The 26,129-nt window shown below is 46.1% G+C and overlaps 1 protein-coding gene across 2 annotated transcripts in view; it reads left to right on the top strand.

Moving 5' to 3' along the window:
* Positions 1-26,129, top strand: part of GFRA1 (GDNF family receptor alpha 1) — a 458,805-nt gene that overhangs the window by 2,144 nt on the left and 430,532 nt on the right. For both annotated transcript variants that reach the window (XM_085603274.1, XM_085603275.1), the window contains exons 2-3: positions 6,017-6,316; positions 16,165-16,248. In XM_085603274.1, the coding sequence (XP_085459400.1) occupies positions 6,017-6,316; positions 16,165-16,248 (384 nt within the window). The remainder of the gene's footprint in view (positions 1-6,016; positions 6,317-16,164; positions 16,249-26,129) is intronic.

Here is a 26,129-nt window from a genome sequence, read left to right on the forward strand (position 1 = left end):
TATACTTGGCGTGCAATGTGTGTGGATGGAATTCATTGCACTGTAACACTAGATGGACGTTTTTTCAATTCCCACAATTATTGTGTTAGCAAAGAAGCGCTAAGAGACTGGTGTGTGTGTGCGCGCGCGCGAAGGGACCTGTGCTTGGTCTGTGGCCACAGCCTGCACCCCCACCCCCCACCTCCAGGAGGTGTGCACTACATTCTGTCCGGAACACTGCCAAAAGATGCCTCTGCTCACGACAGCTGTGTGAGCTCGTCTGTATCCCCCCTGTATGTGCACGTCGCTCTTCTCGTACGTGTGCACGTCGCCTGTCGTGTTATCACGCATACTCTCCATGTGCGCGCGCCTTTCTTCTTTTTGCACGTCGTACCTTTTACATGCGTACATGTTCACATACCACTGCCTCCTACGTATATACATGCTCCTGATTCATGTATTTCTGTGTGCTATCGTCACCACGCCCTATACTCCCACATGTACATGTCACTAACTCCTACACTCCTGTATGTGAACGTCAACACTTCCTATACTCTCATGTGTGCACCTCTTATATCCTTCTGTGTATACATCACCTTTACGAGAGCCGTTATATGACCACGCCACTTCCCACTATACACGCACATATCAGTGTCTCTTGTATGCGGAATGTTACTTCTGAGCGCACGTGAACCATCTTTTACATTTCTGCATGTTCATACGTTTCTGTCCCACACATGTACACGCTCTGTTGCGCAGAAGGGTTGATATAGCCCATAATACAAAAAAGTAAATGGATCCCCTCTTCCCTGGTTTGGTATTAAATACTAGTATAATTGGGGAGCCGTGGGCCCATAACTCCTATGTGCCTCGGTGCCACTGCACCTGCTGCACCATCGATAGCCACGCCCCTGATCATTTCCTGTTCGTGTGCATGTCACTGTTTCAGATATTCCTATGCGTGCACACGGCACTCCACTACTTCCTTTTGCTACTATGTTTGTGCATGCTAGTGAGTCGTATGTCAGATGTGTACACCTGCCATACTTAGGTATACGTTTCCTTCTTATAGATGCTCACTTATCTTTGCTTCGTGAGCTTAGGAAACTACCCCCTATAGGCCTATAGGCATACGTGGGTACAGGTCACTGTCTCCTCTGTGAGTGCTGGCACTGTGTGACCAGTGTGTGCACACTTCATTGTCTCTTGTCACAGATCCCCACGTGTCTGCGTGCAGCCTCCCTTCACTGTGTGTGCACATCACCCGGGTCTACTGAACGGGCACGAGCCTCCTCTAATGTATGTGCAGTCCGTGTCTCCTTTGTGTGTACTGTTCTCTGCCAGTTATATGTATGTGTATACATCAATATATCCTTTACCCTGCGTCTCCTGTGCGCGTGGAAGTGCCTCGTATTTCTACTCTCTCCACCAGATCACACCCCTTTGGCTCCTACATATTTACGCGTCAGGGCCTAGTGACTCTGCATTAGAGCAGGACGTAGTCGCTTTGCGTGTACCTGTCAGCGCCACTGCTGTATCCGTGCAGGTCACCTGCCCCTACATATCTACATGCCACTGTCACGCGCGTGCATATGTCAGTATTTCCTCTACTTCTGCCGCGCTCCCCACGTGCTCATCACCACGTGCACAACTATACCTGCCCCCTAACCGTGAACATGCCATCGCTGCACCAGTACCATGTTACCGGTTTCTAAACGTGTACGTAAGAGTTTCCTGTGCCCTCAAGCCTCTCCGCGTCCACTAACACGTCTGTTACCCGGCGGCGCTGCAATCATTTTTAGAGTGGGGGTGCCGGCCAGCAACACCCCCTCACTGCAACAATGTGGGACATGTGTCAGGCGGTCTTTGAAGACACAACAAAGGCTGAGTGAAGAAAAACATTTGAGTAGTGTCTTCATTGTTTAGCCTCCATCTAAACTCTTCCAAGATTGATGGGGTGCTGCTGTAACTCCCGCACCCCTACTTCCAGCGCCACTGCTGTCACCCAATGTCCTCACATTTCTGCACCGCCTGGAATCACCTCTGTAAGTTCCGGTCCCTTCTGTGTCTGCGGCACGCGCCCTCCCGGGTCTGCCTCCCCCCCCCCCCCCCGCCCCACACACCAAGATATGCCCCCACTCCCGTTCTCTCACCCCCTCCAGTGTCTGTCACCAGATTTACCCCTTCGGTTCAGCTCGCCCCAAACCCGTGGCCTCCTGGTGTGTCGTCCACCTCCACCCCCATCACCTCCACCCACCCACAGGTTATACTGTGACCCCCCCCCCCCTCCCCCAAGTGCGCTCAACAGCCTCTCATCACCTCCGCCACTGTGTCTGTCCCTCCCTGCAGATGTGTCGACCACGCCCTGGTCGCCTCCACCCAGAGGTTAGAGACTGTGAGCAAAGTGAGCAAGGAAGGGAAAAGAAGAAGAAATAATGAGAGAAGTTAGGAAGGAGAGGGGGGCGAGTGAGAGACAGAAGGGGGGGGGGGGAGAGGAGAGCAATAAAGGGATGGAGGATATGAGAGGCGGGGGACATAGGGAGGCGAGAAGAAAAGACGAGTAGAATGAAGAACTAGGAGACCTGTACGTCGCATTAGGGTAGCAGGTGCAGTGACACCGGGGTCCAGGGGGTAATGGGCAGACTGCACCTCATAAATACAATATTTTAATACCGACTGGGGGCCTAGTTTCGCTGCTTGCACGAGGGCCCAGGACCCTCCTCCAGGCTACAACACTGACCACAGGTTGCACCGTGTACCTGGGGCTTTAAGTGGGCAGAGTGGGTCTCAGACCTGCCTGCAATTAAAGCAGACAGTGTAACGGGCCCCTATTGGGCCCTATATTCATGCCCTTAACTCTACTGGCAAAACACTGATCGATTTATGAATAATTAATGTGAAAAATGTTAAGGCAATCCATGTCAGTGATTTAGCTCCTGTGTGCTTTTCACAGGTTTTATGCACCCACTAAGAGTGTCAGCTATTCCCAGGATGTTGTATTTCTCTCCCTGTAACATATTACTCTTGCGTACTTTGAACCAAGCCCTCTATAGGTGTTTACAGCGGGCCATGACTGAGAGCTCTGGCAGGGGGGGAGGGAGCTCGAGTTTCTGACAGTGAATATTTCTGTCAGCGCATCAGTGGGTCAGACAGGTATGCAGAATACATGGGCATCCAATCCTTGGCCTCTCTGAAGTATTTCTGTCAGTGCATCAGTGGGTCAGACAGGTATGCAGAATACATGGGCATCCAATCCTTGGCCTCTCTGAAGTATTTCTGTCAGTGCATCAGTGGGTCAGACAGGTATGCAGAATACATGGGCATCCAATCCTTGGCCTCTCTGAAGTATTTCTGTCAGTGCATCAGTGGGTCAGACAGGTATGCACAATACATGGGCATCCAATCCTTGGCCTCTCTGAAGTATTTCTGTCAGTGCATCAGTGGGTCAGACAGGTATGCACAATACATGGGCATCCAATCCTTGGCCTCTCTGAAGTATTTCTGTCAGTGCATCAGTGGGTCAGACAGGTATGCAGAATACATGGGCATCCAATCCTTGGCCTCTCTGAAGTATTTCTGTCAGTGCATCAGTGGGTCAGACAGGTATGCAGAATACATGGGCATCCAATCCTTGGCCTCTCTGAAGTATTTCTGTCAGTGCATCAGTGGGTCAGACAGGTATGCAGAATACATGGGCATCCAATCCTTGGCCTCTCTGAAGTATTTCTGTCAGTGCATCAGTGGGTCAGACAGGTATGCAGAATACATGGGCATCCAATCCTTGGCCTCTCTGAAGTATTTCTGTCAGTGCATCAGTGGGTCAGACAGGTATGCAGAATACATGGGCATCCAATCCTTGGCCTCTCTGAAGTATTTCTGTCAGTGCATCAGTGGGTCAGACAGGTATGCAGAATACATGGGCATCCAATCCTTGGCCTCTCTGAAGTATTTCTGTCAGTGCATCAGTGGGTCAGACAGGTATGCAGAATACATGGGCATCCAATCCTTGGCCTCTCTGAAGTATTTCTGTCAGTGCATCAGTGGGTCAGACAGGTATGCAGAATACATGGGCATCCAATCCTTGGCCTCTCTGAAGTATTTCTGTCAGTGCATCAGTGGGTCAGACAGGTATGCAGAATACATGGGCATCCAATCCTTGGCCTCTCTGAAGTATTTCTGTCAGTGCATCAGTGGGTCAGACAGGTATGCAGAATACATGGGCATCCAATCCTTGGCCTCTCTGAAGTATTTCTGTCAGTGCATCAGTGGGTCAGACAGGTATGCACAATACATGGGCATCCAATCCTTGGCCTCTCTGAAGTATTTCTGTCAGTGCATCAGTGGGTCAGACAGGTATGCAGAATACATGGGCATCCAATCCTTGGCCTCTCTGAAGTATTTCTGTCAGTGCATCAGTGGGTCAGACAGGTATGCACAATACATGGGCATCCAATCCTTGGCCTCTCTGAAGAGCGCCCAGGGCAGGGGTCATGTATTCCAGTTGGAATTGTGATTCTGTGCATATATGTGTGTGTGAAGGAGGTAAACAGTTTTCAAAATATTGACAAGGCGAAAGTAAAAGAAAATGCACAGGTGGGAAAGGGCGTTGTGTATTTAGGGGCTGGTGAAGGGAATACAATGCAGAGAAGTACATTCAGTAGAGACTGAAAAGGGTGCAGAAGAGGAAAGAAAAGAGTCTGAAATATGCAGCTGGATGAGATATGGAGGTAAAAAGGGCTAAATGTGTAACATGGAGTGAGCAGAATGGGAGTGACTAAGACACTCTGAAGACCACTACCCATTCCACAGGCCCCAATAATGGTTAATTCACAGTCGCCCACATTTTTAATATCATTTACAGCAAAACTTATCTTGAACAGCTAACAACCATTGGCAAAACCAACAGTCCTGGCTGACTTTCAGTGTATGCAAGTTGATGTGATATATATATATATACAGGTCGGGTGGCACACTATTTGAATCACAGAAATGTTGTTTACATGTTTAAGCCACACCCCTAGTTATACAGGCCACGCCCCTTTTAGAGACCACCCACGCTGTTTTCATGCCACTCAAAGCCCTGGGTGCTCTTATTGTCCTCTCTTGCTGCCAGCCTGGTACTCGGAGGGCCGCTGCAGCAGCAACTATGATAAAGCTCTCCTAGAGGTCTAGCGCCTTGAAATGTAACACACCTAAGCTTGGCACCTCTGGATCCAGTATCCGCATTTTCTAGGGGCATCCTATGGTGTCCGATATCAGCCATGGAGGAGAGCTCTATGCGTAATCAACGCATTAACTCAAAAAACGCACCTGCGAATTCCCTTGCATCGATCTTCAGCGCCTATGGATGCTACCTTCAGGCGAAGGCGCCCACTTGTCGTGCATACTCACTCACACAGGTGTGCAGAGCACTGTCATGCACCACACCCTGCACAGGGTTGCTTGGAACATCCCTGTGCAATGGGGCAGTCTAACAGCGCACAATAAGTAAGGGTTGCCAGCGATGTTTTCGCCGTGTCCGCCTCGTCCTGGTAAAGCTGCCCGACGGCCTCTGTTATCCATAAAAGCGCGTGCCATCGCACTGTCCTCGCGTGTAATCTGTGACAAGTCTCTAGCCTGCTGCCAGACGCTGAGGCGGCCCTTCCTTTGCACTTGCACGGCTCCTCTCCCTGCAGGAGTCTGAATGACCCCCCCTCCTCTCCCTCAACTTCCCTACCCATGAGTGCATACATTGCCCACCACATTGGGAAATGCCACATAAGATAGGGAGTGCCAGGGCCATCAAACCTGCCCATCATTTGCCAGTTGTTTCGAAACATCGGGCCCTATTCGGTCCCCAGCTTAACCCTCCCATCAGTGCGATACACGTGTCGGCATTTGAAGTGTGGGGGTCCGCGGTGACTTGTAATGCTTGCTTTGCTTGCCCCGAGCCCTGTGTGTCTTTGTGTTTGCTTTTAACTCGGTGTCGATAACTTTCAGCCGCTGAGCGCCTTGTCGTCGTTGTGCCCTCTGTAAGCGCTTTCCCTCTCTCCCACAGACGTCCTGCTGTCCGGCTCGGAGGTGAGGGCCCTGCCGGCCGCCGGCGAGCGCCTGGACTGCGTGAGGGCCAGCGAGCAGTGCCTGAACGAGGCGAGCTGCAGCAGCAAGTACCGCACCCTGCGCCAGTGCGTGGCCGGCAAGGAGGGCAACTTCAGCAAGGTGGATGCCAAGGACGAGTGCCGGAACGCCACCGAGGCGCTGAAGCAGAAGGCGCTATCCAGCTGCCGCTGCCGGCGCGGCATGAAGAAGGAGAAGAACTGTCTGCGCATCTACTGGAGCATGTACCAGATCCTGCAGGGTAGGTCTGGCCGCCTGGGCGCGTCCGTTCATTCATGCACTCATTCATTCCTTCATTGCTTGTGTTGTCTCTGCTGTGTGCTAAAATTGCCTGTAACGGGGATATGTAAATGAAGGAAACGAGGGTTAGGTTGGCACCGAACGACCAGTCCCACTGAGACATGTACATTGTAGCCTATAGAAATAGGTGACGCATTGAGTCAGCAGTATAGTGGTGTTGGTAGCTCAGCGAGCAACATGTGTTGCTATCACACAACTCGCCGGCTCTTATGTGCCAGGCTCGGATGTGACATAGTTTCACCCCAAAGCATCTTATCCTTTCTAACGGGAGTTGAGCATATTTTGGCAAGGGCGCTGCTAAATTTGAGTTTTGCGGATTTGCTTGAAAACATCAGCGAACATGACCAAAACCAAAACCCGTTCCGGTTTTCCACCGCTTAATTACAATTTGACTCTCCGACAAAATTCTCCAGCCAACATTGAAACATTTGAATCAGGTTCGCGAACCAAGGGACCAAGTGTGCCGGGCACTGCTTTTATCGGGTGATGCGCTGGAGTGGGGCTGGGCACATGTTTGCCCCGCTCCGTCATTAACGGGAGACCCGGTCCTCACCCTCGCCGCACCCATTGTGCTCCACGGCTGCGCAGGAGGGCGGGCCGCCTCGTCCAGGCCAGTGACAGCTGGTGCAGCCGCTGCCGCCCCTGGCAGCTCACAACAAACGCACGTGACCCCGGGGGCATCTGCCTGACCTTTTGTAGGCCAGATTGGGCATTAGTAGTATTGAAGCAGGTGGGGTTACGGGGTATCATCGTAAAACCGTCTCTTAAGCAAGGGGCGAGGGGTCAAGAGATGTGAACTTCAGCCAGCCTGGTGGTGGCACGTGGGCCAAGGGGCATCTGGAGGCAACACCCGAGGTGAACACTCCTGACACGGGCAGCCGATGTCGCGTTGCAAGAGCCTGAAGAGAGCAGGGGCGTAACACAGGCCCCCGACATCCCCCGCTGTGCGGGGGAGGGGGGGGGCCTCAGCACAGTACCCAGGCCCAATAGCTCGGATTAAATCCGGAGCGGGGGCCCCTCTGTGTGCGTGGCAAGGGGGCCCCCTCAACTTTCGTTATGCCACTGGCAGAGAGCCATGGCACACAGAAAGGTGCCGGCCTAACGCACCTCAGGCCACTTCCTAGAACACCGCACCTCTCCCGTTTCCATAAGAAACATGCACTGCTAGCTACATCCGTGACGCGTTAGACAATGTCTGCGTCTCTCTAGAAGACATTTTGTTTTTCTTTCTGTTGCATTGGGTGTGTGAGCTGTTTTAGGAGTCTCCTCAAAGCAAAAAACCGAAACAAAAACATACTCCATAAACCAAGTGATCGTAAGTGAAAAGTTTTAGACAGGCTTGTCATCAACACGCCTGAAAAACAACTCTAGGACGTTAATTATAGAGGGGCGAGCAGGATGGGAACAGGGGGTCGGAGGAGAACCGGCTGCAGAGAGCGTCAGACGTGAGACCACTACTGCCCTGGCAAAAATGACGCGCAAACCAGCCCCACTGCAGGGGGCCGCGGCTGGAAGGGGCCGGAGCTGGGCCATGACAGCTCTCCCGACTGTGGAAGCCCACCACAGCCTACTGCAGTGGTGCCGGAGCACATTTTAGAGCAGGGGTATTGAGTTACCTCCCCAAAGGCAATAGGGGTATTTGTTTATGCTTCCAGCACCTGTCTTTAAGGGCACAGGGAGAGTTGGCAGAGCAACAAATTCCAACATTTAAAGCACCCTTTATTGTTAATTGATCATCTAATGGTCGTTAAATTTTCTGGGGGTGCAGCAACAACCCCGCACGCACCCCAAGTTTCATCGCCACTGGCCTCCTGGGGAAACGCCGAGCCTGACTGACTGCCCAAGACCGTTTTACAGAGCTGTTGCTTTCCGTTTCTGCAAAGAGTGAAAACACCCGACGCATCCGCCCACGGCGTCGCGAGCTGTCAAACGTGAGATTTGATTGTTTATTTACATATGATCGTCAGTGGAGCGTTTACACCGCACTGGCTCGCTTCAAGCCGCCGAAGCAAGCACCACGAGGATACAGAGTAGCGATGAATAGAAACCCGGGCGTTTTCAGGAGGTTGCGGTTCGGGAAGCTGTTTGTCTTCGTAGCCCCTACAGCGGGGTGCTGTTAATACCCTCTGCCTCACAGAGCCGCCCAACAAAGGGCACAGGAGCCCCACGGGAAGGTTTATGTTGTATTCTCACATGAGTTTTCATGTTATGGTATCACGTTCCACTGCTTTAGTTCTAGTGTTGCTATGCCCCATGACATAGCTGTATTCCTTACCTGGCAGTTGTCTGCTATCAGTTGACGTTATCTCTAACGCTCCCAATAAAGTGCTTATTTTTACCAATCAAGCTGTGGAGATTCTTTGAATACAACTTTACGCCCCAGTTACTTCAGCGATGCTTCTTTGGGCTTGCTCCTCTCCCACACATTTGAGCGACGCCCACGCACACAGGCCCTCGTGCTGGGAAACATTTCTGCATTGAAGGCCTCCTGGCATCAAGTGTGCCCTCTGGCCGCACGGCTAATGTGCTTATTTGCGTCAACCCTTCCTCTAGGAATCTATAATGCCATGTGACAGAGTGTCCGTACCCCCCTCAGACCACCCCCTTCAGGAGCCTGTCAGTCACGCAGCACGTGCCCTAAATGCGTGAGTGAACACAGGCCGGCGCCGAAGTGCACTCAGACCCTGGCGTTCAATGGGGCCTTTTACCGTCTGATTGTTGGGCCCTCAGGGCTCCTGGTGCGTGAGAGCAACATCTGCTCCCCCACACCCCTCCCCCGAGGCTGATCGTGACGTTATCCTCGGGAAGATTCCCCGACCTCATTATCTAAACTAAACCCCATCTTGGTGACTACTTTACCTCTCACGCGCGCAAACGCGGCCTCTTGGCACGGGCCAGCACAGGCAGAGCAGCAGGACACGCGAGAGCGCGTTCTAGCGCCAATGAGTGCTGGTTCCACGGAACGCAATTTTAGTTTGTTTCTAAGCGCTCCAACTTTTGGCACATCATAGCGCCTTTGCATTAGAGGAGAATGAATCTTGCCCAAGATCAAAGTTTTCAGTATAGGGGCGAGCCATCATTTGAACTGGGGTGTGCAGACGAACCCCGAAAAGCTCATGTGTTTGCCGCCCATGACACTAGCATTGTTTTTGAAAACTTAAAACAAGAGCTGGAAATGTGTGATGTACAAGGAACTTCCTCATAGCCCCTGGCACACCATAAATGTTCAAATGTGTCCACAAACCTACACAGTTTCAAGCACACTGACTGCACGATGGGGCAGATGCACGCCACATGTTGGAAGCATAAGTTTGAATTTCGGTTTAAAAAAGTCAAAATCCAGTATTCTCCACATACCAGCGATTTGCAAAGGGTAAAAAGTCAGTTATGCAAGTTGTAGTGTCGGCAGCAGATTATGCAACAGCCTTCTGCCTTCCAGGTGTTGGAAGTCGGTGGGGACGGCGTGTGGTTAGGAAAATGTAGTGCGAAGGAGATGAACAGACACAAAGACACAACCCTGTGAGCATTTGCAATAACCTTTCCACTCTGTCCTTCCTCTCTTACAACTGTATGACTTAGTCCTAAGTGCAGTGGCATAACAAAACTTGAGATGCCCCCCTACAAAGTGCATGGAGGGGGCCCCACACGCTCTGGACCCAGTCAGGAGCTCTCAGGCCCGCCCATGTACAGTGCTGGAGTGAGAGGGCCCCCCTCGAGCTCGGCCCCCACTGCACCGCAGGGACTGCAGGGGCTAGTGTTATGCCGCTGCCTAAGTGGCACGGAATGCCCCCTTAGCTCCAATTTGCATGGGCTATGGGGCAGCCGAGGAGGGGCAGTAAATTAATGGAAAATGTTAAGCATGCAAAAAAATACATTTGAAAATACATTTTATATTTTAATTTTGCCTAACCCTACATATGCAAAACCTTCATAACAAGGAGACTTACCACACAGGATATTACCACACATTTCAATCAGGAACACATGGACTTTTTGTGATTTGGGTAAAGTGGAATGCACCTCCGCAATGCCTAGTCCCATGCCACAGATTTTGGGATTAAAAGCATTCTTGCGAACCAGGCCATATGTGATGGACAATCACTTCTTGGTGTGTGATCATAGTACAGTCATGGCTACAAAGTATGCACAACAGTGCAATATTTGCTAATCATTGGAAGAAGTGGTAACAAAACTCAAATTTCCCTTAATTATAACATCTTTTCAACGTTTGCTCTGGGCCTTTTATCGAAGAGATGCAAGCATACTAAACTACAACATTCAATGAACAGCAAGAACTTTTCAACATCTGCAAAGAATTCTCCAACTCCTTACTGCAACAAACAACTTTACTCCCTCACAGGAACTCTCGGACAACCTTGCAAACTTCTTCCACGACAAAATTGCCAACATCTACAGAAACTTCAGACCACAGCCTAAGGCCACCAACTTCACCGGACACCGCCTCAGTCCACTCAGAGGTTCCAACCAACCCATGCCTTCACCACATCCTCAACCTAGGTGAAGGCAGAATCAGCTAGGTACTCGCCACCTTGTTCAACACCTCAAGTGCCATGGGCACCTTTCCCAAGGACTGGAAACATGCAGAAGTCAACACCCAACTAAAGAAACCATCAGCATACCCCAGAAAACTCAAAACTACCTGCACCCGTTCCCAGTCAAAGTATTAGAAAAAGACATCAACCAACAACTCTCCTCACATCTGGAACGGAACCTCCTACTCGACTCCTCCCAATCCTGATTCCGCCGCAACCTCAGCTCCAAGACAGCTCTACCAGCAGCTACCGATGACATCCGAGTCTACTCAACCGAAGAGAGACTGTTGCTCTGTTCTTCCTAGATCTCTTGGCAACATTCAATGTGGTCTCCACACCACCTGTTCGTCCCAAGGCTGCACAACATAGGCATCCAAGGAGCCGCTCTCAGATGGATCACCTCTTTCCTCATCAGAAGAACGCAAAAAGTCCACCTTCCCACCCTTCACCTCCAAACTTAAGCAAATTATCTTTGGAGTACCCCAAGGATCCTCGCTTAACCCCCTCCCCCCCCTCAACACTTACATGACACCCCTGGCCAGCATCGTCAAAACCCACTAACTCAACATTCGATTTAATGTGTAAAAGACTTAAGAGCACCTGACGACAACTAAAAAAAAAAAAAAAACTTTTTAAGGTTACTTAATTGATCTTAAGTAAATTTTTAGCCAATGGCAATGTATCAACGAATTTTAAAACACTCATTTCGATGTTTTTATGATATTCTGTAAAGATTTTAACTAATCATGTACAAATAAACAATTACCCTACCCCTACCCACTAACTCAACAGTGTCTAGACAGGTATTAGAGCACTCTTAAAGTTTAATTTTCATTTCAACATCACATCCTATGCTGATGACATACAACTCATCCTCTCCTTCTCCAAAGACACCACCAAGACCAACTTCCCCAACTACGTGACAGACATTGCCAACTGGATGAAGGGCAAGTGCCTGAAGCTCAACACAGACTGGACAGAGGTACTGATCTTCTCAAACAAAAGCTGCCCATGTAGCGCATCCTAGTGTCCTTCAGAACTTACACCTACTCCTACACCCTCTTACCATGCTAGGAACCTAGGCATTACCCTGGACAACAAGCTAACCATGAATACTCAGGTCAGCTCTGTCTCCTCCTCCTGGTTCTTTATGCTTTGCATGCTTAGTAAGATATTCAAATGGCTACCCCAAAGCTCAAGACGCACCTTCACCCAGGCCCTTATCTCCAGCCTAATGGACTAAGCCAACGCTCTCTACGCAGGGATAGAGAACTCCCAGCCAGACTCGTCCTACATCTCCCATCTTGAACCCACATCACCCGCTACCTCAGGGAACTCCACTGTCTCCCTGTACAGAAAAGATGTCAGTTCAAGCTCCTGACCCACGCACAAAGGGCCCCACACAACTGAGGACCCGCCTACTTGATGCACAGCCTAAACTTCCATCAGCCCACCAGACCCCTCCAGTCCACTTCCCTTTCTGTAACCCTCACCCCCCTGCATCCGATGTAGCAGATGCCGAGGTTGCTCCTTCTTCTACCTGGCAGTAAAGACATGTAACGAGCTACCCTTTCATCTCTGGACCTCCCCATCTCTTCCAGACTTCCAAAAGTTCCTGAAGACCTGGCTAGTCGACGAATCAACTGGACCTTGCCAGCGCCTGGATACCCTCACGGGGACCAGAAGCACTCTAAAAATCTACAGATTGAATGAAATATGCACATGCGTGAGAAATTAAAACATATTACTGATGCAAAATGAACCAGAAAAACAATTCCAGTAACATAATAGAAATACCAATATGATTGTGTTTGCTGCTTGTTTCATAATAGGTTTTTTTCACGAAAGGCTGGACAAGCATGTCTAGCTTTTCCTTAAATTGCTTATTATTGTACTGCTGCCTCGATGTGCCTCTTGCGTAGAAGCTAATGCACAGACATTGAAAAAGTGACAAACCGTAACAACCATGAAAAAAAGACGATTGCATAAAATGTTTAATCCTATCCTTTCTAGTGACGAAACAGGTAACAAGGCACATGAGATTTATGCATCTTTCGACATGTTTTCTATTATATGTGCTTAAATGTTTATTCTCAAAGCGTAGTAAGCCTGTTTAAAAGTACACTAGAACAGTTAATGTTCATCATTGTTTAGATTTCAGGAAACCTTTGGGGCCTATGTCTGAGACTGAATTTCTACATTTATATAGTGTGTAAGATAAAGTGAATGTCCTCTCTGCGCTGTGAAGGATGTCATCCAATTTAACAGAGCCATCCACTTGCATACAGAGCTGTCCCATGACATAATAGCACATGGCTCTTCCCAGGTTGCCTAATATGATTGAAGTAGCTGGGGCCTCACTGATATGTGTCTACTTACTGCTGGATTTGCATGCTGCGCCAGACCTCGTGGGAATGGTAAACGCTACCACAATTCTCACAAAAAATGGCTAAAACGCAAAAGCTTTACCTGAAGTGGGCACAAAAGGCCAACGTCTGATAAATTGGTAAACTATTTTGTTTAAAAGCTCTTGATATCATCCTTACTAGTTTGACCTAGTGAAGCATTAGTCGAATAATGCACCAGGTGAGAAGAAAACCCTCCGAAGTGGGTTTCAGTGGTTCACACACTGTTGTGCCTGCCCTGGCTATATCCGTCCGACTTGGATGATTGCAGCATTTCTTAAAGTAGCACTTTGAAAGAGACGCCACACAGCACTATATCGGCACTTGGTTAATTTTCAGCATTGAGAACAAGCATTAACTGCAAAGCATATCCTTCATTGCTGGATAATAAAGTAGCCTAGGTGGTTGAAGTCCAAGTGGGCCAGATATGCACAGTGCCTCAGGTCGATGGCTTCCCCCGAGGTGGGGTGACTCCTCTTTTCCTCTTTCTGTAATCTCGTCACATTCAACAATGGTACTAAATAGCATGTTACATTTCATACACCTGCCCATATAATATATATATATATATGCATAGCTCCAAAAATTGAGGCGCCACACGCAGCGTGATTTGTTCCTTTTATTCAGTAGGTTAACAGCGCATACAGCATCACCCTTCCCTCACGGTGCTATTCACCAAACGCGTTTCGGGCTGCGTGTGGCGCATCAATTGTTGGAGCGATGAATATGGATATATGTGTGTGTATATATATATATATATTTGCTTTCAATGTGGTCAATTCGAAGGAACTTGACAATTAATATTGCTACACATCTGCACTAAGTCTATTGGACCAGGAGAGAACAGATAGTATTTTATCAGGATAATAACCATTGTTTTTATCAATTTTAGGGCTCTAGACACTAGTTACATTTTATAGTTTTAAAGGATATGTTTAATAACTTAGCTATACAATTGTGATATTCGCATGAGTTGTATTGATTGATTAACATATTGTATAGAATTGTTTTTTATGTGCTTTTATGGTAAATCAAACCGCAATAAAGCTTGAAGAAGAAGATATATATATCTCAATGTAAAGATATATAGACTGAGAAGAGAAAGCGATGATAAGCGCTTGACAAAAGAAGAAAGAGGAAACCAATGGTAACAATGCCTCATGGACCTCTCCTATAACACCATTGTTCATGAGTATGCCATCACTCCCATTATGTGTTTTTAAGTCACTTCTCTATGTGCAATAACATTCCAAATTACAACTATGCACATAAACCTAGGGCTGTGGAGAGACTGATAAACAGATGGGCCGATAGACACATGCAGGTGGCTACATAAGAGTGTGGAGAAGTGTGGCTCAATGATTAGAGCGGCAGACCCTAATGCAGAGGTCTAGCCCGGGACCAGGGTTCAATTCCCCGCCTCGGCAGGTCTTGGGCTCAAAAAGTTCCACGGACCTGATAATTCTCGCCTCGGTGCCATTCCAATAATGGAGTCCCACTCTGCAACTCTGGGCAATAGCTTGCTTAATCTCCACAACGGCCCCCACAACGCTAAGGATGCCTGGCCTCCACCTTGGGGGTGCCCAGGAGTGGACGCCTCACAGGGAAAGCCAGGATGGGTTCCCCAGCGGTATTCGTACAAGCGCCTTGAGACCCTTGCGGGTGAGTAGTGCGCTATACAAGTATCAATTTACAATTTTTACATAGACCAATGGATACAAAACTGGGCAGACCGTGGTAGATCCTCAGATGGCTGCTCTGCATGCACATTTTGTGCAGAGGGTCTCCTATAGTGTGAGGTGAGAGGAGAGAGAGGCAAATAAAGAAGCAGCAAGCTTTCTCTCCAGGGTCCCTGCTCCTGAAAGATAATGTGTGCAATCGTTGAATCCGCACATCTAAAGGCTGCTTGGGAACCAGTGTTGGCTTTAATTGATAGAAAAAGGAGTTTGTTGTTTTAATCAAAACCTATGAAAAAGATTTGCCCTAGGTACAGTCAGTGTATTACCAAAACCTTACTTTTGAAAACACTGTAAATGTTTAAACACAATCTTTTTGCTCTTTTTGCCACAGCCTAGGTACACTTTGACACGTTTCTTACACTGTGTGTAAAAAAAATTTCTAATCAAATGACATATAGTCACAGTGCTTTCAATCACAGGCTTGGAGCTCTTAGCACTGTAAACATGGATCACTATTTCCCCAGTGCACTGACCAGGATTCAAATCCGTGACCGTCTAGTTACACTCACAGACATCTGAATTGATCGCATTAACCAACCGAGCTTTCTTACCAGCAACATGCATTCCCCACAGGTAAAAATAGGTTGCATTTATCTGTGTGTGCATTATGTTTTATGCAAAGTTACCTTTTAGGTGACAGGCCAACAAAATAAGGTACAGAATGTTCTGTTCTTTTTAGCGCACCTCTGACCCCACACCCGCAGTCACTGACCCCGCCCTCGCACTCACTGACCCAGCCCTCACACTCACTGACCCAGCCCTCACACTCACTGACCCCGCCCTCATTGCACTCAGGATGTCAGTTCACATACTTTTCTTTATGCCCCTCGACCTCTGATTTTGTTGTTTGTTTTTCTCTATAATGACCTGGCAAAGGTTTGTATTAAAAAAAATCTGTTTTATGATGCGGTCAGTCGCTTCCGGGTTGACTTTCCTAGTTTTCTCACACCTCTCTTCTGTACAGAGCTTTGTAAGCCCATTGGGTGGAATTGATGCTTTATAAGACAAATAAATGTGACAATCACTGCCCATATTCTTGATGAAGTTCCGATTGCTCAAATATACTTTGGTGACTTTGTTTGTTTCCTGCAGGGAATGACTTACTGGAGGAGTCGCCTTATGAGCGGGTGAACAGCAGGCTGTCCGACATTTTCCGTTTAGCACCCATCACATCGGGTAAGAAACGCCACTAATGTTCGTAAATGTGAGCTCTCGTTACACAAAGCATCATGTGCGCTCCGGGGTCAAGGTGCATTTGGCCAGTATCTGCTGAAATATACTTGTTTTTTTCTATTACGACGATGGTTAAGTTTTGTAATTACCTTTCACCAGCGCCAATGTCTCTGAGATTGCTTACTGTGTGCTCAGCGCGTTTTCCGAGGCGGCTGTATGTGCGCAGCTTGCCTGCAGGTGGCGCTCTCTTTCTCCTTTTCATGTGCTGCTCGTTGTTAAAATGGAACCTGATCCCCGAAGAGGATTGTGTGCGAAGAGTCTCCATTACCCAAGATGAGAAGACATAATCCATACATGCTGGGGTGTGGGAATCCTAGCCTAGCAGTCTCCCGCCCTGCCTTTTGTTAAAAAAAAACTGCTTACCAGTTCATTAAAAAGTCTCTCTTGTTTTGGTTTCCGCCGTCTATGTCTCAGATGTTTGGCAACAAAGGTCGATTTGTGCAAAAAAGCTTGGCTTATTGGGAATGCTGTTGTGCTTTGTTCTCTCGCCGTACATATTTTTAATTGTGTGTATATCTTTTCAAGAAAGCAGCGCTAATGGGGCCACGCTGCCTTTGATTTTCACGCAGAGAAAGTGTCATTTCTGGGCTTGTGTGAATGGGATACATTGAGGAGTTGACTTAACTGCTGGAGATTTTCATTTCAAAGAGCCCCATCCGTGCAGTTTCCAGCAAGGGCCTGACATAATGATTTTTTTTCGTTTCACTCTTGCCCCACGTGGCTCAATATTTGAATGTTGATTTATTTTTAAACTTTTCTTGTGCACTAAAAGGTTAGATTTACAAACGCTTCAAAACACAGAAAAAGTTATGTAAGCAGTGCCGTATTCAAATCAGGTCCAATCTGGAAAAAAACCTCTTGAATCACTTCTCCTAGCTAATTGTGAAAGTACTGAAATCTTCACAAAATCTGAAAAATATTGAAATGGTAGACGTTTTTTTCTCTGTTTTCACTGACATTTTACAGTAGAACAAAAATAGTCTCATGGTCACTCGCGAAGGTGTGTTTGGGGAAGAAATAACTAAGTCTTCGAAAGATTCTTGAATTTTTTTTTGCCCACCACCAGCTTGGTTACAGAGGGACAACTCATTCTAGTATCCTTGATATTATTTGCAGCAAACATTGGGCCCAATTAAGAGGGATTTCCGTGTTTAGAAAAGTGGGAGTTCGAATTTCTAATTTTGCACTTTATCCTTTTAAAGCGATTTATATAACATTATTTTCGTGTTTTATGAAAAAGAATCATGGCTAAGTTTGCTTCAAATTGTGGCTATGTGAAAGCTGAGGCTTCTGAATGAATGCCAAGCCGTATACCCAAAATGTAATGCATGCCGCTCTGTGCCATTACTTCTCTATTTATTAATTGACTTGTTGTATTTAGCGCTAGTGTCCCCTTATGACTTCAAAGCACTGTTAGTTGCTTACTACCATGTAGACACTGGAAAATTAAATGAAGCGATGTAATACCCCAAGGCATCTTATAACTGTCACAAATATTACAATGTGAAATTCACCACGAGGTTGACGGTATTACATACATATGTGAAAAGTTTTTAATGTTTTTTTCTATAACGGTTATTTAACACTATAGTGGATTTGTGGTTTAACAGTGGTCTGCCTGAGACGGAGGTCTATAAACAATAGAAGTCAGTAATGCTTTTAAGGAGGTTCTGTGTTGCTGTTTTGTCATCGCCTATTTAGTTGCTCAATGTCTTTCAGTGATTTTTCTCCATTGAAGCGGCGTTCTTGACATATAATTCGTGCAATTGTGCCGCATTTGTGACTGGAAGCCCCCTTTGTGCTGGGGGAAGCATGCTGCTCTGTCCTCAGGGGGTGGGGGGGTTATTGTCTTCCACTGAAACAGTATACATCAGTCATTAGTCAGCTCCCTGCAGAGCAGGGCTTATGTTATAGCGAAAATGTCAACATTCTCTAGGCGCTGCATGTCTTGTCGTCGCTTCTCTTGTATTCAGAAACATGGATGGGGTGTTTGGTTTCTCCTTAAAGAAAAAAGCCCACTCACTGCACTGAAGGGAAACATGTTGTGCAGCATTTACTGAGAGGCGTAATTTATATTCTCTGTCATACGCTTTACAGGTTCAGGCTAGCATCACCATTTTGTTGCATCACTTTAGGCATAGTTCTAAACAGAAAGGTACAGTAACAAACATTTGCAAAACCAATAGGTCTGTCTTTTGTGATCTATTGGCTGGTGACCTATTGATTTTGCCAATGGTTGTTAGCCATGCTGCAGAGCATCCCAGATGCTATGCAGCATGGCTAAAGTAACATCAGCAAAATAACATTTTAGGCAGCTGCCTGCACCATTTGGTAGGTGTGCGCACGACGCATGCATGCACCGACAAATTGATGTGACCCACCCCTTTTTTAATGATTTTTCATTTCCGATTCGAATGGAATTGGTAACTAAAAACAAAACGTGAAAACATATATAATTGTTTTCTTTTAAGTGGGCAGGCAGGAAGGTATGAAAGCAAATGGGGTGCGTAAAAAACGGGGGGGGGGAAGCAAAAGGGAGGCTGGGAGCAACACAGGGGAGTGTGAGGGTCACGAAAGTAACATAAGGAGACTGGGGGGGACACGGAAGCAATTCGGGGAGGGCGGGCACATGCAGAAGCTACAAGGGGAGGATGGGAGAGATGAAAGGAACGTAGGGATGGGCAGAAGGACATAGAACCAACACGGGGAGGCATGAGGGACTGATGCAACACCCAGGCGAGAGCAACAAGGATGGGGGCTGGGAGAGGCACACAGGAAGAGGCAGCAGCACAAGGGGGCAGAAAAGTACACAAGGGGAGGGAAAAGGCACAAAAACACTTGTGAGTAGTTCTCTGACATCAAGCACAAACACCAGGCAGAAACACACATGGTAAAGTGTCAATGTTTCATGGGAAGGTCAAACATAAGATGGAAAAGCTGGGATGCAAATAAGAAGCAAGCGAATGAGTGACAAGAAAAAACAGGCAATGGGTGGCCCCAAGCCCTCTTTATGTTCATAGCAAGCCACAATATGCATCGCAACAGACAGCAAACGCGCTATCTGGTGGGCTTGGCCTAAAAAAGAAACATTCCCTGTGACCTCTCGTGCATTGCCTGCACTTTGCATATTCCTTTTCCAAGAGTTTGCACTCCCAGAACTGGGGCACAACTCCATACAGCGGCGGCTGGCGCAGGTAAGTGCGGTGAGCGGGGCAGGACGCGGCAAGGGAGGAAGCTGACAGAATAGGTGTTATTTATTTATTTAATTATATCGATTCCATCGTCTGTCGACTTCCTTCCACCCGCCCCGCTGCGTTTACCTGTGCCAGCCACCGCGGCCATTGTGTATAAATACTACCCGCAATAGAACTACCTCCCTACAATGTATCTCACGGATCTTGGCACCATCTCTGTAGGTTTGGAACCAAAGCTGGTTCTGGTGTATAACCCTGAAAGGGCTGCATACACATATTGATTACCAGCAGGACAGAGGGAACATCTATGGGGACCTGCAGGGAATTCTTTCTAACTGTGAGCGGTGCCTGCACCCGTCCTCCAGCCGTGGGTCGAAACATTGTAGGTTTATCAGGGATCAGGAGGGTACCTGTCACCCCATTAAGTCTCAAATGTGGTCCAAAAATACAAAGTGGTCCTACACTGTGAAAGTACCTGGAGAACAATCTGCTGGATGACCCATGTTCAAACATGAATGAAGGGTCATTCTGTAGCCAGAGAAGAGTGTGTGCATAAGATTAGGAAAAGATGTCTTGTAGGATTTTACAAGAAAGCTGTGTGCCAGCCTTGGTGCCTTCCATAGCTCTGCTCCTTGGACTGTGAAGGGTCTGCCTCCTTTACAGCTACAGTGTGTTCAGGGCAGGGGAGTCAGCGGGTGTTCCGGGGGGTGCGATGATGTATTTTGTTGCAAAGGAAATTGACAGCTTTCCCACGTGCGTATTTGTTGGTCAATTGAGCGGGTTGTAGGTGCTCACTCAATCACAGTAAAAGTAGTGTTTTCGGGTCAGGGAGATGGACTTCCAAGTGCCATCAGTGGAATGACCACCGTTATACCTGCTTGTAAATATGTAGTTTTGTAATGGGGTTTTATTGTTTGCTGTTTCATAAATGTAACACGTGAAAGAGACATTCTGTTTAGCATGGATCACAAGCAGCCTGAAGTGTCTGAGAATGGAGTGTGGGCGCTATATAAGTAAAACAAGTGGATTAATTCCTGTTTGAGGGGGGATTGGCAGAACAACATTAAAGTGCATTGATCCAGGCCAAGGAGATGTAAAAGATAAGAAAGATGGTGAAAGTAAAGTTCGCACTCCACCTGCTCCCCTAAATGTTTGCAGAACTCAAAGTATCTGTTTCCTGGTGTCAGTCACTTCCGCCCTCAACCCTGTCTGTCATTACTAAAGGGATGCCCCCTCCCAGCATGTGCTCTGTACCCCCGACCCTTTAATCAGTGCTTGCTCATTACTATGTACCAATCGAAGTACTTGTGATTGTCACAAATTTCAAGGAACACAATCGCCTTACTGTGTGTCTAGTTGGGAGGGGCTGGCAGGACAGTGATTGCCCAATCTCTCCCTCCAAACAATCTACATCTGACATGTGGGCGTAAGTTCAAGGGCTGCATGGAGTTATAATTATTAACAGGCATGTTTAAGATTGTATTTTATTCATAGGTATGTTTGGAGTTGTGTTTTATTCATAGGTATGTATGTTTGGGGATGTGTTTTATTCTTAGGTATGTATGTTTGGGGTTGTGTTTTATTCTTAGGTATCTATGTTTGGGGTTATGTTTTATTCATAGGTATGTTTGGATTTGTGTTTCATTCAAAAGTATGTTAAGGACTGTGTTTAATTCATAGGTATGTTTGGGCTTGTGATTTATTCAGAGGTATGTTTGAGGTTGTATTTTATTCATAGGTATGTTTGTTGTCTTTTAATTATAGATATGTTTGGAGTTGTGTTTTATTCGTAGACATGGTTGTGTTTTATTCATAGATGTGCTTGGAGTTGTGTTTTACTCATAGGTTTGTTTGGGGTTTTGTTTTATTCATAGGCATGTTTGTGGTTGTATTTTATTCATAGGTATGTTTGGGGTTGTGCTTTACTCATAGGTTTGTTTGGGGTTGTGTTTTATTCATAGGTATGTTAGGAGGTGTTCTTTATTCATTGGTATGTTTGGATTTTTCTTTTATTTGTAGGTATGTTTGTGATTGTGTTTCATTCATAAGTACGTTTGGGGTTGTGGTTTATTCATAGCTATGTTTGGGGTTGTGTTTTAACTATAGGGTTGTTTGGAGTTGTTTTTGATTCATAGGTATGTTTGAGGTTGTGTTTTATTCATAGGCATGTTTGGGGTTGTGTTTTATTCATAGGTATGTTTGGAGTTGTGTTTTATTCAAAGGTATATATGTTTGAGGTTGTGTTTTATTCATAGGCATCTTTGTGGTTGTTTTTTTATTCATAGTTCTGTTTGGGGCTATGTTTTATTAATAGTTAACATTGTGTTTGTGTTTTATTTATATATATGTTTGGGGTTGTGCTTCATTCATAGATATGTTTGGGGTTGTGTTTCATTCATAAGTATGTTTAGGACTGTTTTTAATTCATAGGTATGTTTAGGCTTGTGATTTATTCAGAGGTATGTTTGAGGTAGTATTTTATTCATAGGTATGTTTGAGTTTGCGTTTCATTCATAAGTATGTTTGGGTTTGTGTTATAATCATAGGTATGTTTGGGTTTGGGTTTTATTCATAGGTATGTTTGTGGTTGTGTTTTAGTTATAGATGTGTTTGGAGTTGTGTTTTATTCATAGGCATGTTTGTGGTTGTGTTTTATTCATAGGTATGCTTGGAGTTTTCTTTTAATTAAAGGTATGTTTGGAGTTATGTTTTATTCATAGGTATGTTTGGGGTTGTGTTTTATTCATAGGTATGTTTATGGTTGTGTTGTATTCATATATATGTTTGGGATTGTGTTTTATTCATAGGTATGTTTGGGGTTGTGTTTTATTCATAGGTATATTTGGGGTTGTGTTTTATTCATAGGTTTGTTTGGGGTTATGTTTCAGTCATAGGTATGTTAGGAGTTGTGATTTATTCATAGGTAGCTTTGGAGTTGTGTTTTATTCATAGGTATGTTTGTGATTGTGTTTTAACTATAGGCTTGTTTGGAGTTGTGTTTTATTCATAGGTATGTTTGAGGTTGTGTTTTATTCATAGCCATGTTGGAGTTGTGTTTTATTCAAAGGTATGTTTGGAGTTGTGTTTTATTCACAGGTATGCTTGGAGTTGTGTTGTTGTACCCTGATTGGGAGGTTCTCAAATACTGACCACATGTTTACATGGAGCAATTGAAGAGTGACCTGAGGGCAGGGTAGCCAAGCAAGCTATCTCCATGCCACACTGGCACATCAGATATCTGTCACAGCACAGCAAAGCACTGCACAACACAGCATACATTCACACAACAGAGAGTAACTGGCATTTGTCAATCGGCAGTGCACATACTGATCCTACTGGATAGCATGTTCTCAGATTGTTAAAGGCCTCTAGCTACATACACCAAACCTGAAACAATCCTACCCAGGGAGTGCTCGAAAACAAGCAGAAACGTCTACTGTTGCAGCATCAGTTCTACTGTGGAAAGATTCCGACGAGCGCCCACTGAAGCCTTCAGCAAGCCCCGTAAAGAAGCGAGTCGCCATTAGTGCTATTTATGTACAGAGGCTGTTTACCTGCTACTACACTCACATCGGTACCTTTGCGAGTTTTAAACTCCCATTAGTAGATATTTTATGCAAATATGTTTTACTTTGCCAGACACTATAGTCTTCTAGATGTAAACTCTTGTATCAGAACTTTTGTATAGCGCTCTGTCACTAAGTAGGGTCTGGGTTAGTCTGTACAAAACTGGTAATAAACAAAAAATGTAAACTTGGATGTAAGCAGTTTCAAAAGAAATGATGTAGAGACAGACCAGAGGAACTGGATGTGAAGGACGAGGCTCACACATGTGCATCGGGAGGGCACAAAGTGCAGAAGTGGTAGTCACGAGGGAGTAAGCCTAGATCTACCATAATATAAAATACCTCCATCAAGAAAAATAGCTTATTTCATAATTCCTTTAGTCTAAATATGTTCTTGGCTGCGAAACATTTGCAGACATTAAAAGCAATGCATATCTAGGACATAGTTCATGTACCTTGATCGTATTTCAATAGGATGTTTGGGCATGTGCAGGATTGATTTCCAGTAGGGAACAGCAGGACTGTGTCCAGCTCCCCGTCGAGTGATGTTGGCCATGTGGTGGTTCGGTACAGTAAATTTTAAAATTAAAAAAACAACTTTACTCCAAAAAGGAAATCTTGGTAAGACATTGGTGTTTATAAAATGAGCTTGTTGTCTTCATGGGGTGCAGAATGATCGGGGTCCATATCATGGATCTTGATTCTCCAACATACTGGGGTAGGGGAAATGACATCAGGCACCATTTATCCCCACCCCTGAAGGCCCTCCTGCTGATGGACCAATGGGAGAGCAGGAAGTGGAACCAACAAAACATGGTTTCACACACCTTTTCACTTCTTGTTCTTCTTACTGTCTTAAGGGGCCCTCAGACATGGGTAGAAAGGCCAATGGCAGGGGTATGAAAGGATATGTCTGGGAAAGAAGGTGACGCCGTTGGACCTACCTAATTGGCATGCGTGGACAGTACAACTGTTATTTAATGATTCATTCATACCTCTGCATTTAGAATTTAGCAAGTTAAGGGCTTGTGGTGAGACCTCGTGATCCCAGCGCCAGCATTCTGCGCCCTCTGAAGAGCTGGCTATTCTTCCTGAGGTTTACAATAATGATGTCCACTGCATATTTCATGCCAGACTTTGGTTTATCTCAGATGTGCCTCCTTAGCAAGTTACTTCCCTCTTGTCCTATACATGTTACAAGTACTACTACCGGAAAAGGGTACATTGATGGGGTGGGACTAAAAATGCAGACTTATGGCATTAAGATGACACAAAAGGGATGGATGGGAATGTTTAGAGTATTTTTTCTCAGTAGTAATTACTTAGGGCTCATCTGATCCAGTGTTTCATCTCATTTCTGCAATTGTACACCAACCAGTTTCGGCACTGCCGCATAAGGGACAGTTGAGTCTTAACTGCTAAGTAATGTCCATTCAGAACCAGACCACAAGGAAACCCAGGTGTGTTTTGACCTCAATGGTCCTCATTGCTTATGAGCAATCTGGCAATCATGAGGTGCACCCTAGATAAGGATGTTGTACATGGATGGGGTTATTGTGCGCATCAAGAGACAATCAAACATTTTAATTGGAGAATTCTATCCGATTTCATATATTTTCAATTGCATTACATTTCTCATAGGTACAATTTTAGGCACAGAGCTATACGCCGATTGGTCCTGAATCAGACCCTTTGCTGGCGAGTGCTGAAGCTAGATCATGACCTTGGTCCTCGGATTCCAAGGTCAACCGCTTTGCCACTAGAACTGACATCTTCCCCCGTACTCCCATTTTAGGCATGGCTTTCCTCCTTTTCCAGTTGCAATTATTGAAAATGATATTTTTTCCTTCGCTTTCAGATCTCTAGTTTCACAATGTGTTGTGTGCTGTCTGTCACAAACAAATCTAAATTTTGTCTCGAATGTGTGAAGGGTGCCAGATGGTCAACACTTCTTTAGCATCATCTCTAGCAGCAGCCCTGGTGTGAATCCCAAGAGATCGAAACCAACCCTCTCAATATTAATGCCAACAATCCTACATGTAGGCTATTACACTACGCAAGTACACAATCAAAATCCAAAATGTCAGTGGTGGCGTACACTGGCTCGGACAGCGGTCTGGAAGGCATACGCTGACGTCACACTCCTCCATTTTTATGAAGTGTTTCTTCATGGACACTGATTGACCAGAATACTAGGCTCAGGTTCTGCTCCTTTTAGCCCTGATGACATCATATTGTTGATTTATTATCTGACTCTTCGCCGATCTACATCCTCCCTTTTTTTGCTCCTTAGGAACTGGGAAAAGAGAACGTAGTTCAAACTACTGAATATAAATAAGGCTGTTAGATCTGTGTTTACCTTCCCTTTCGGTAGCTGATCCTCTGACCCCAGGTAGCAGGGGCAATGCCAGGTGTCGCCAAGTTACAGCCGTGGGTGGCAGCTGGTACCACTAGTTGCCTCTAATTTACATCCATGTTTAGCTTTGCAACGTTTCTGTACATTGTATTTAACTGTAATCATCACACCCATTTCACATACTTGTAGTAGGCAATGTAGGTCACAGTGCCAGCCCTCCTGTGTATATCGAAGTAGTGATTGCTATAAAAATGGCGCAAGAAATATATCTCTGCGAGATGTGGCTTCGGCCTGGAAGACAGGAATCTGAGCATTTGTCAACACCTCCATCCATGATTTCTTTATTAGAGGGAAACAGACATTAAGTGGCAGTGAATATTCAGAATGTGGAGCATGACATTTGCCTACGGGGCTTGACTGAAGTCTGCACTGCATGGTTACCATTTCTGAATTAATTTCGCTGCCTGCCTGATGCAGCTGCCCTGCACTGTGCCACCTGGGCATACAAATGGAGGCTTGCAGTGTTTTCTTACATTGGCTCATCTTAAGGAGCAATTGTGCCACAGCACCCACTTCCCTTTCAGTTAGTCCCTATCTTTTTCACGCCCCATTCTTAATGAACATTAGCTTCTCTAATTAGAGGTTAGGCAATGGAAAATGTCACACTCGGGCATATCTCTTAATACTCAAATAAATTAATATTAATGA

Source organism: Triturus cristatus, chromosome 1_2, assembly GCF_964204655.1.
Source record: "Triturus cristatus chromosome 1_2, aTriCri1.1, whole genome shotgun sequence".
Taxonomy (NCBI): Eukaryota; Metazoa; Chordata; class Amphibia; order Caudata; family Salamandridae; genus Triturus; species Triturus cristatus.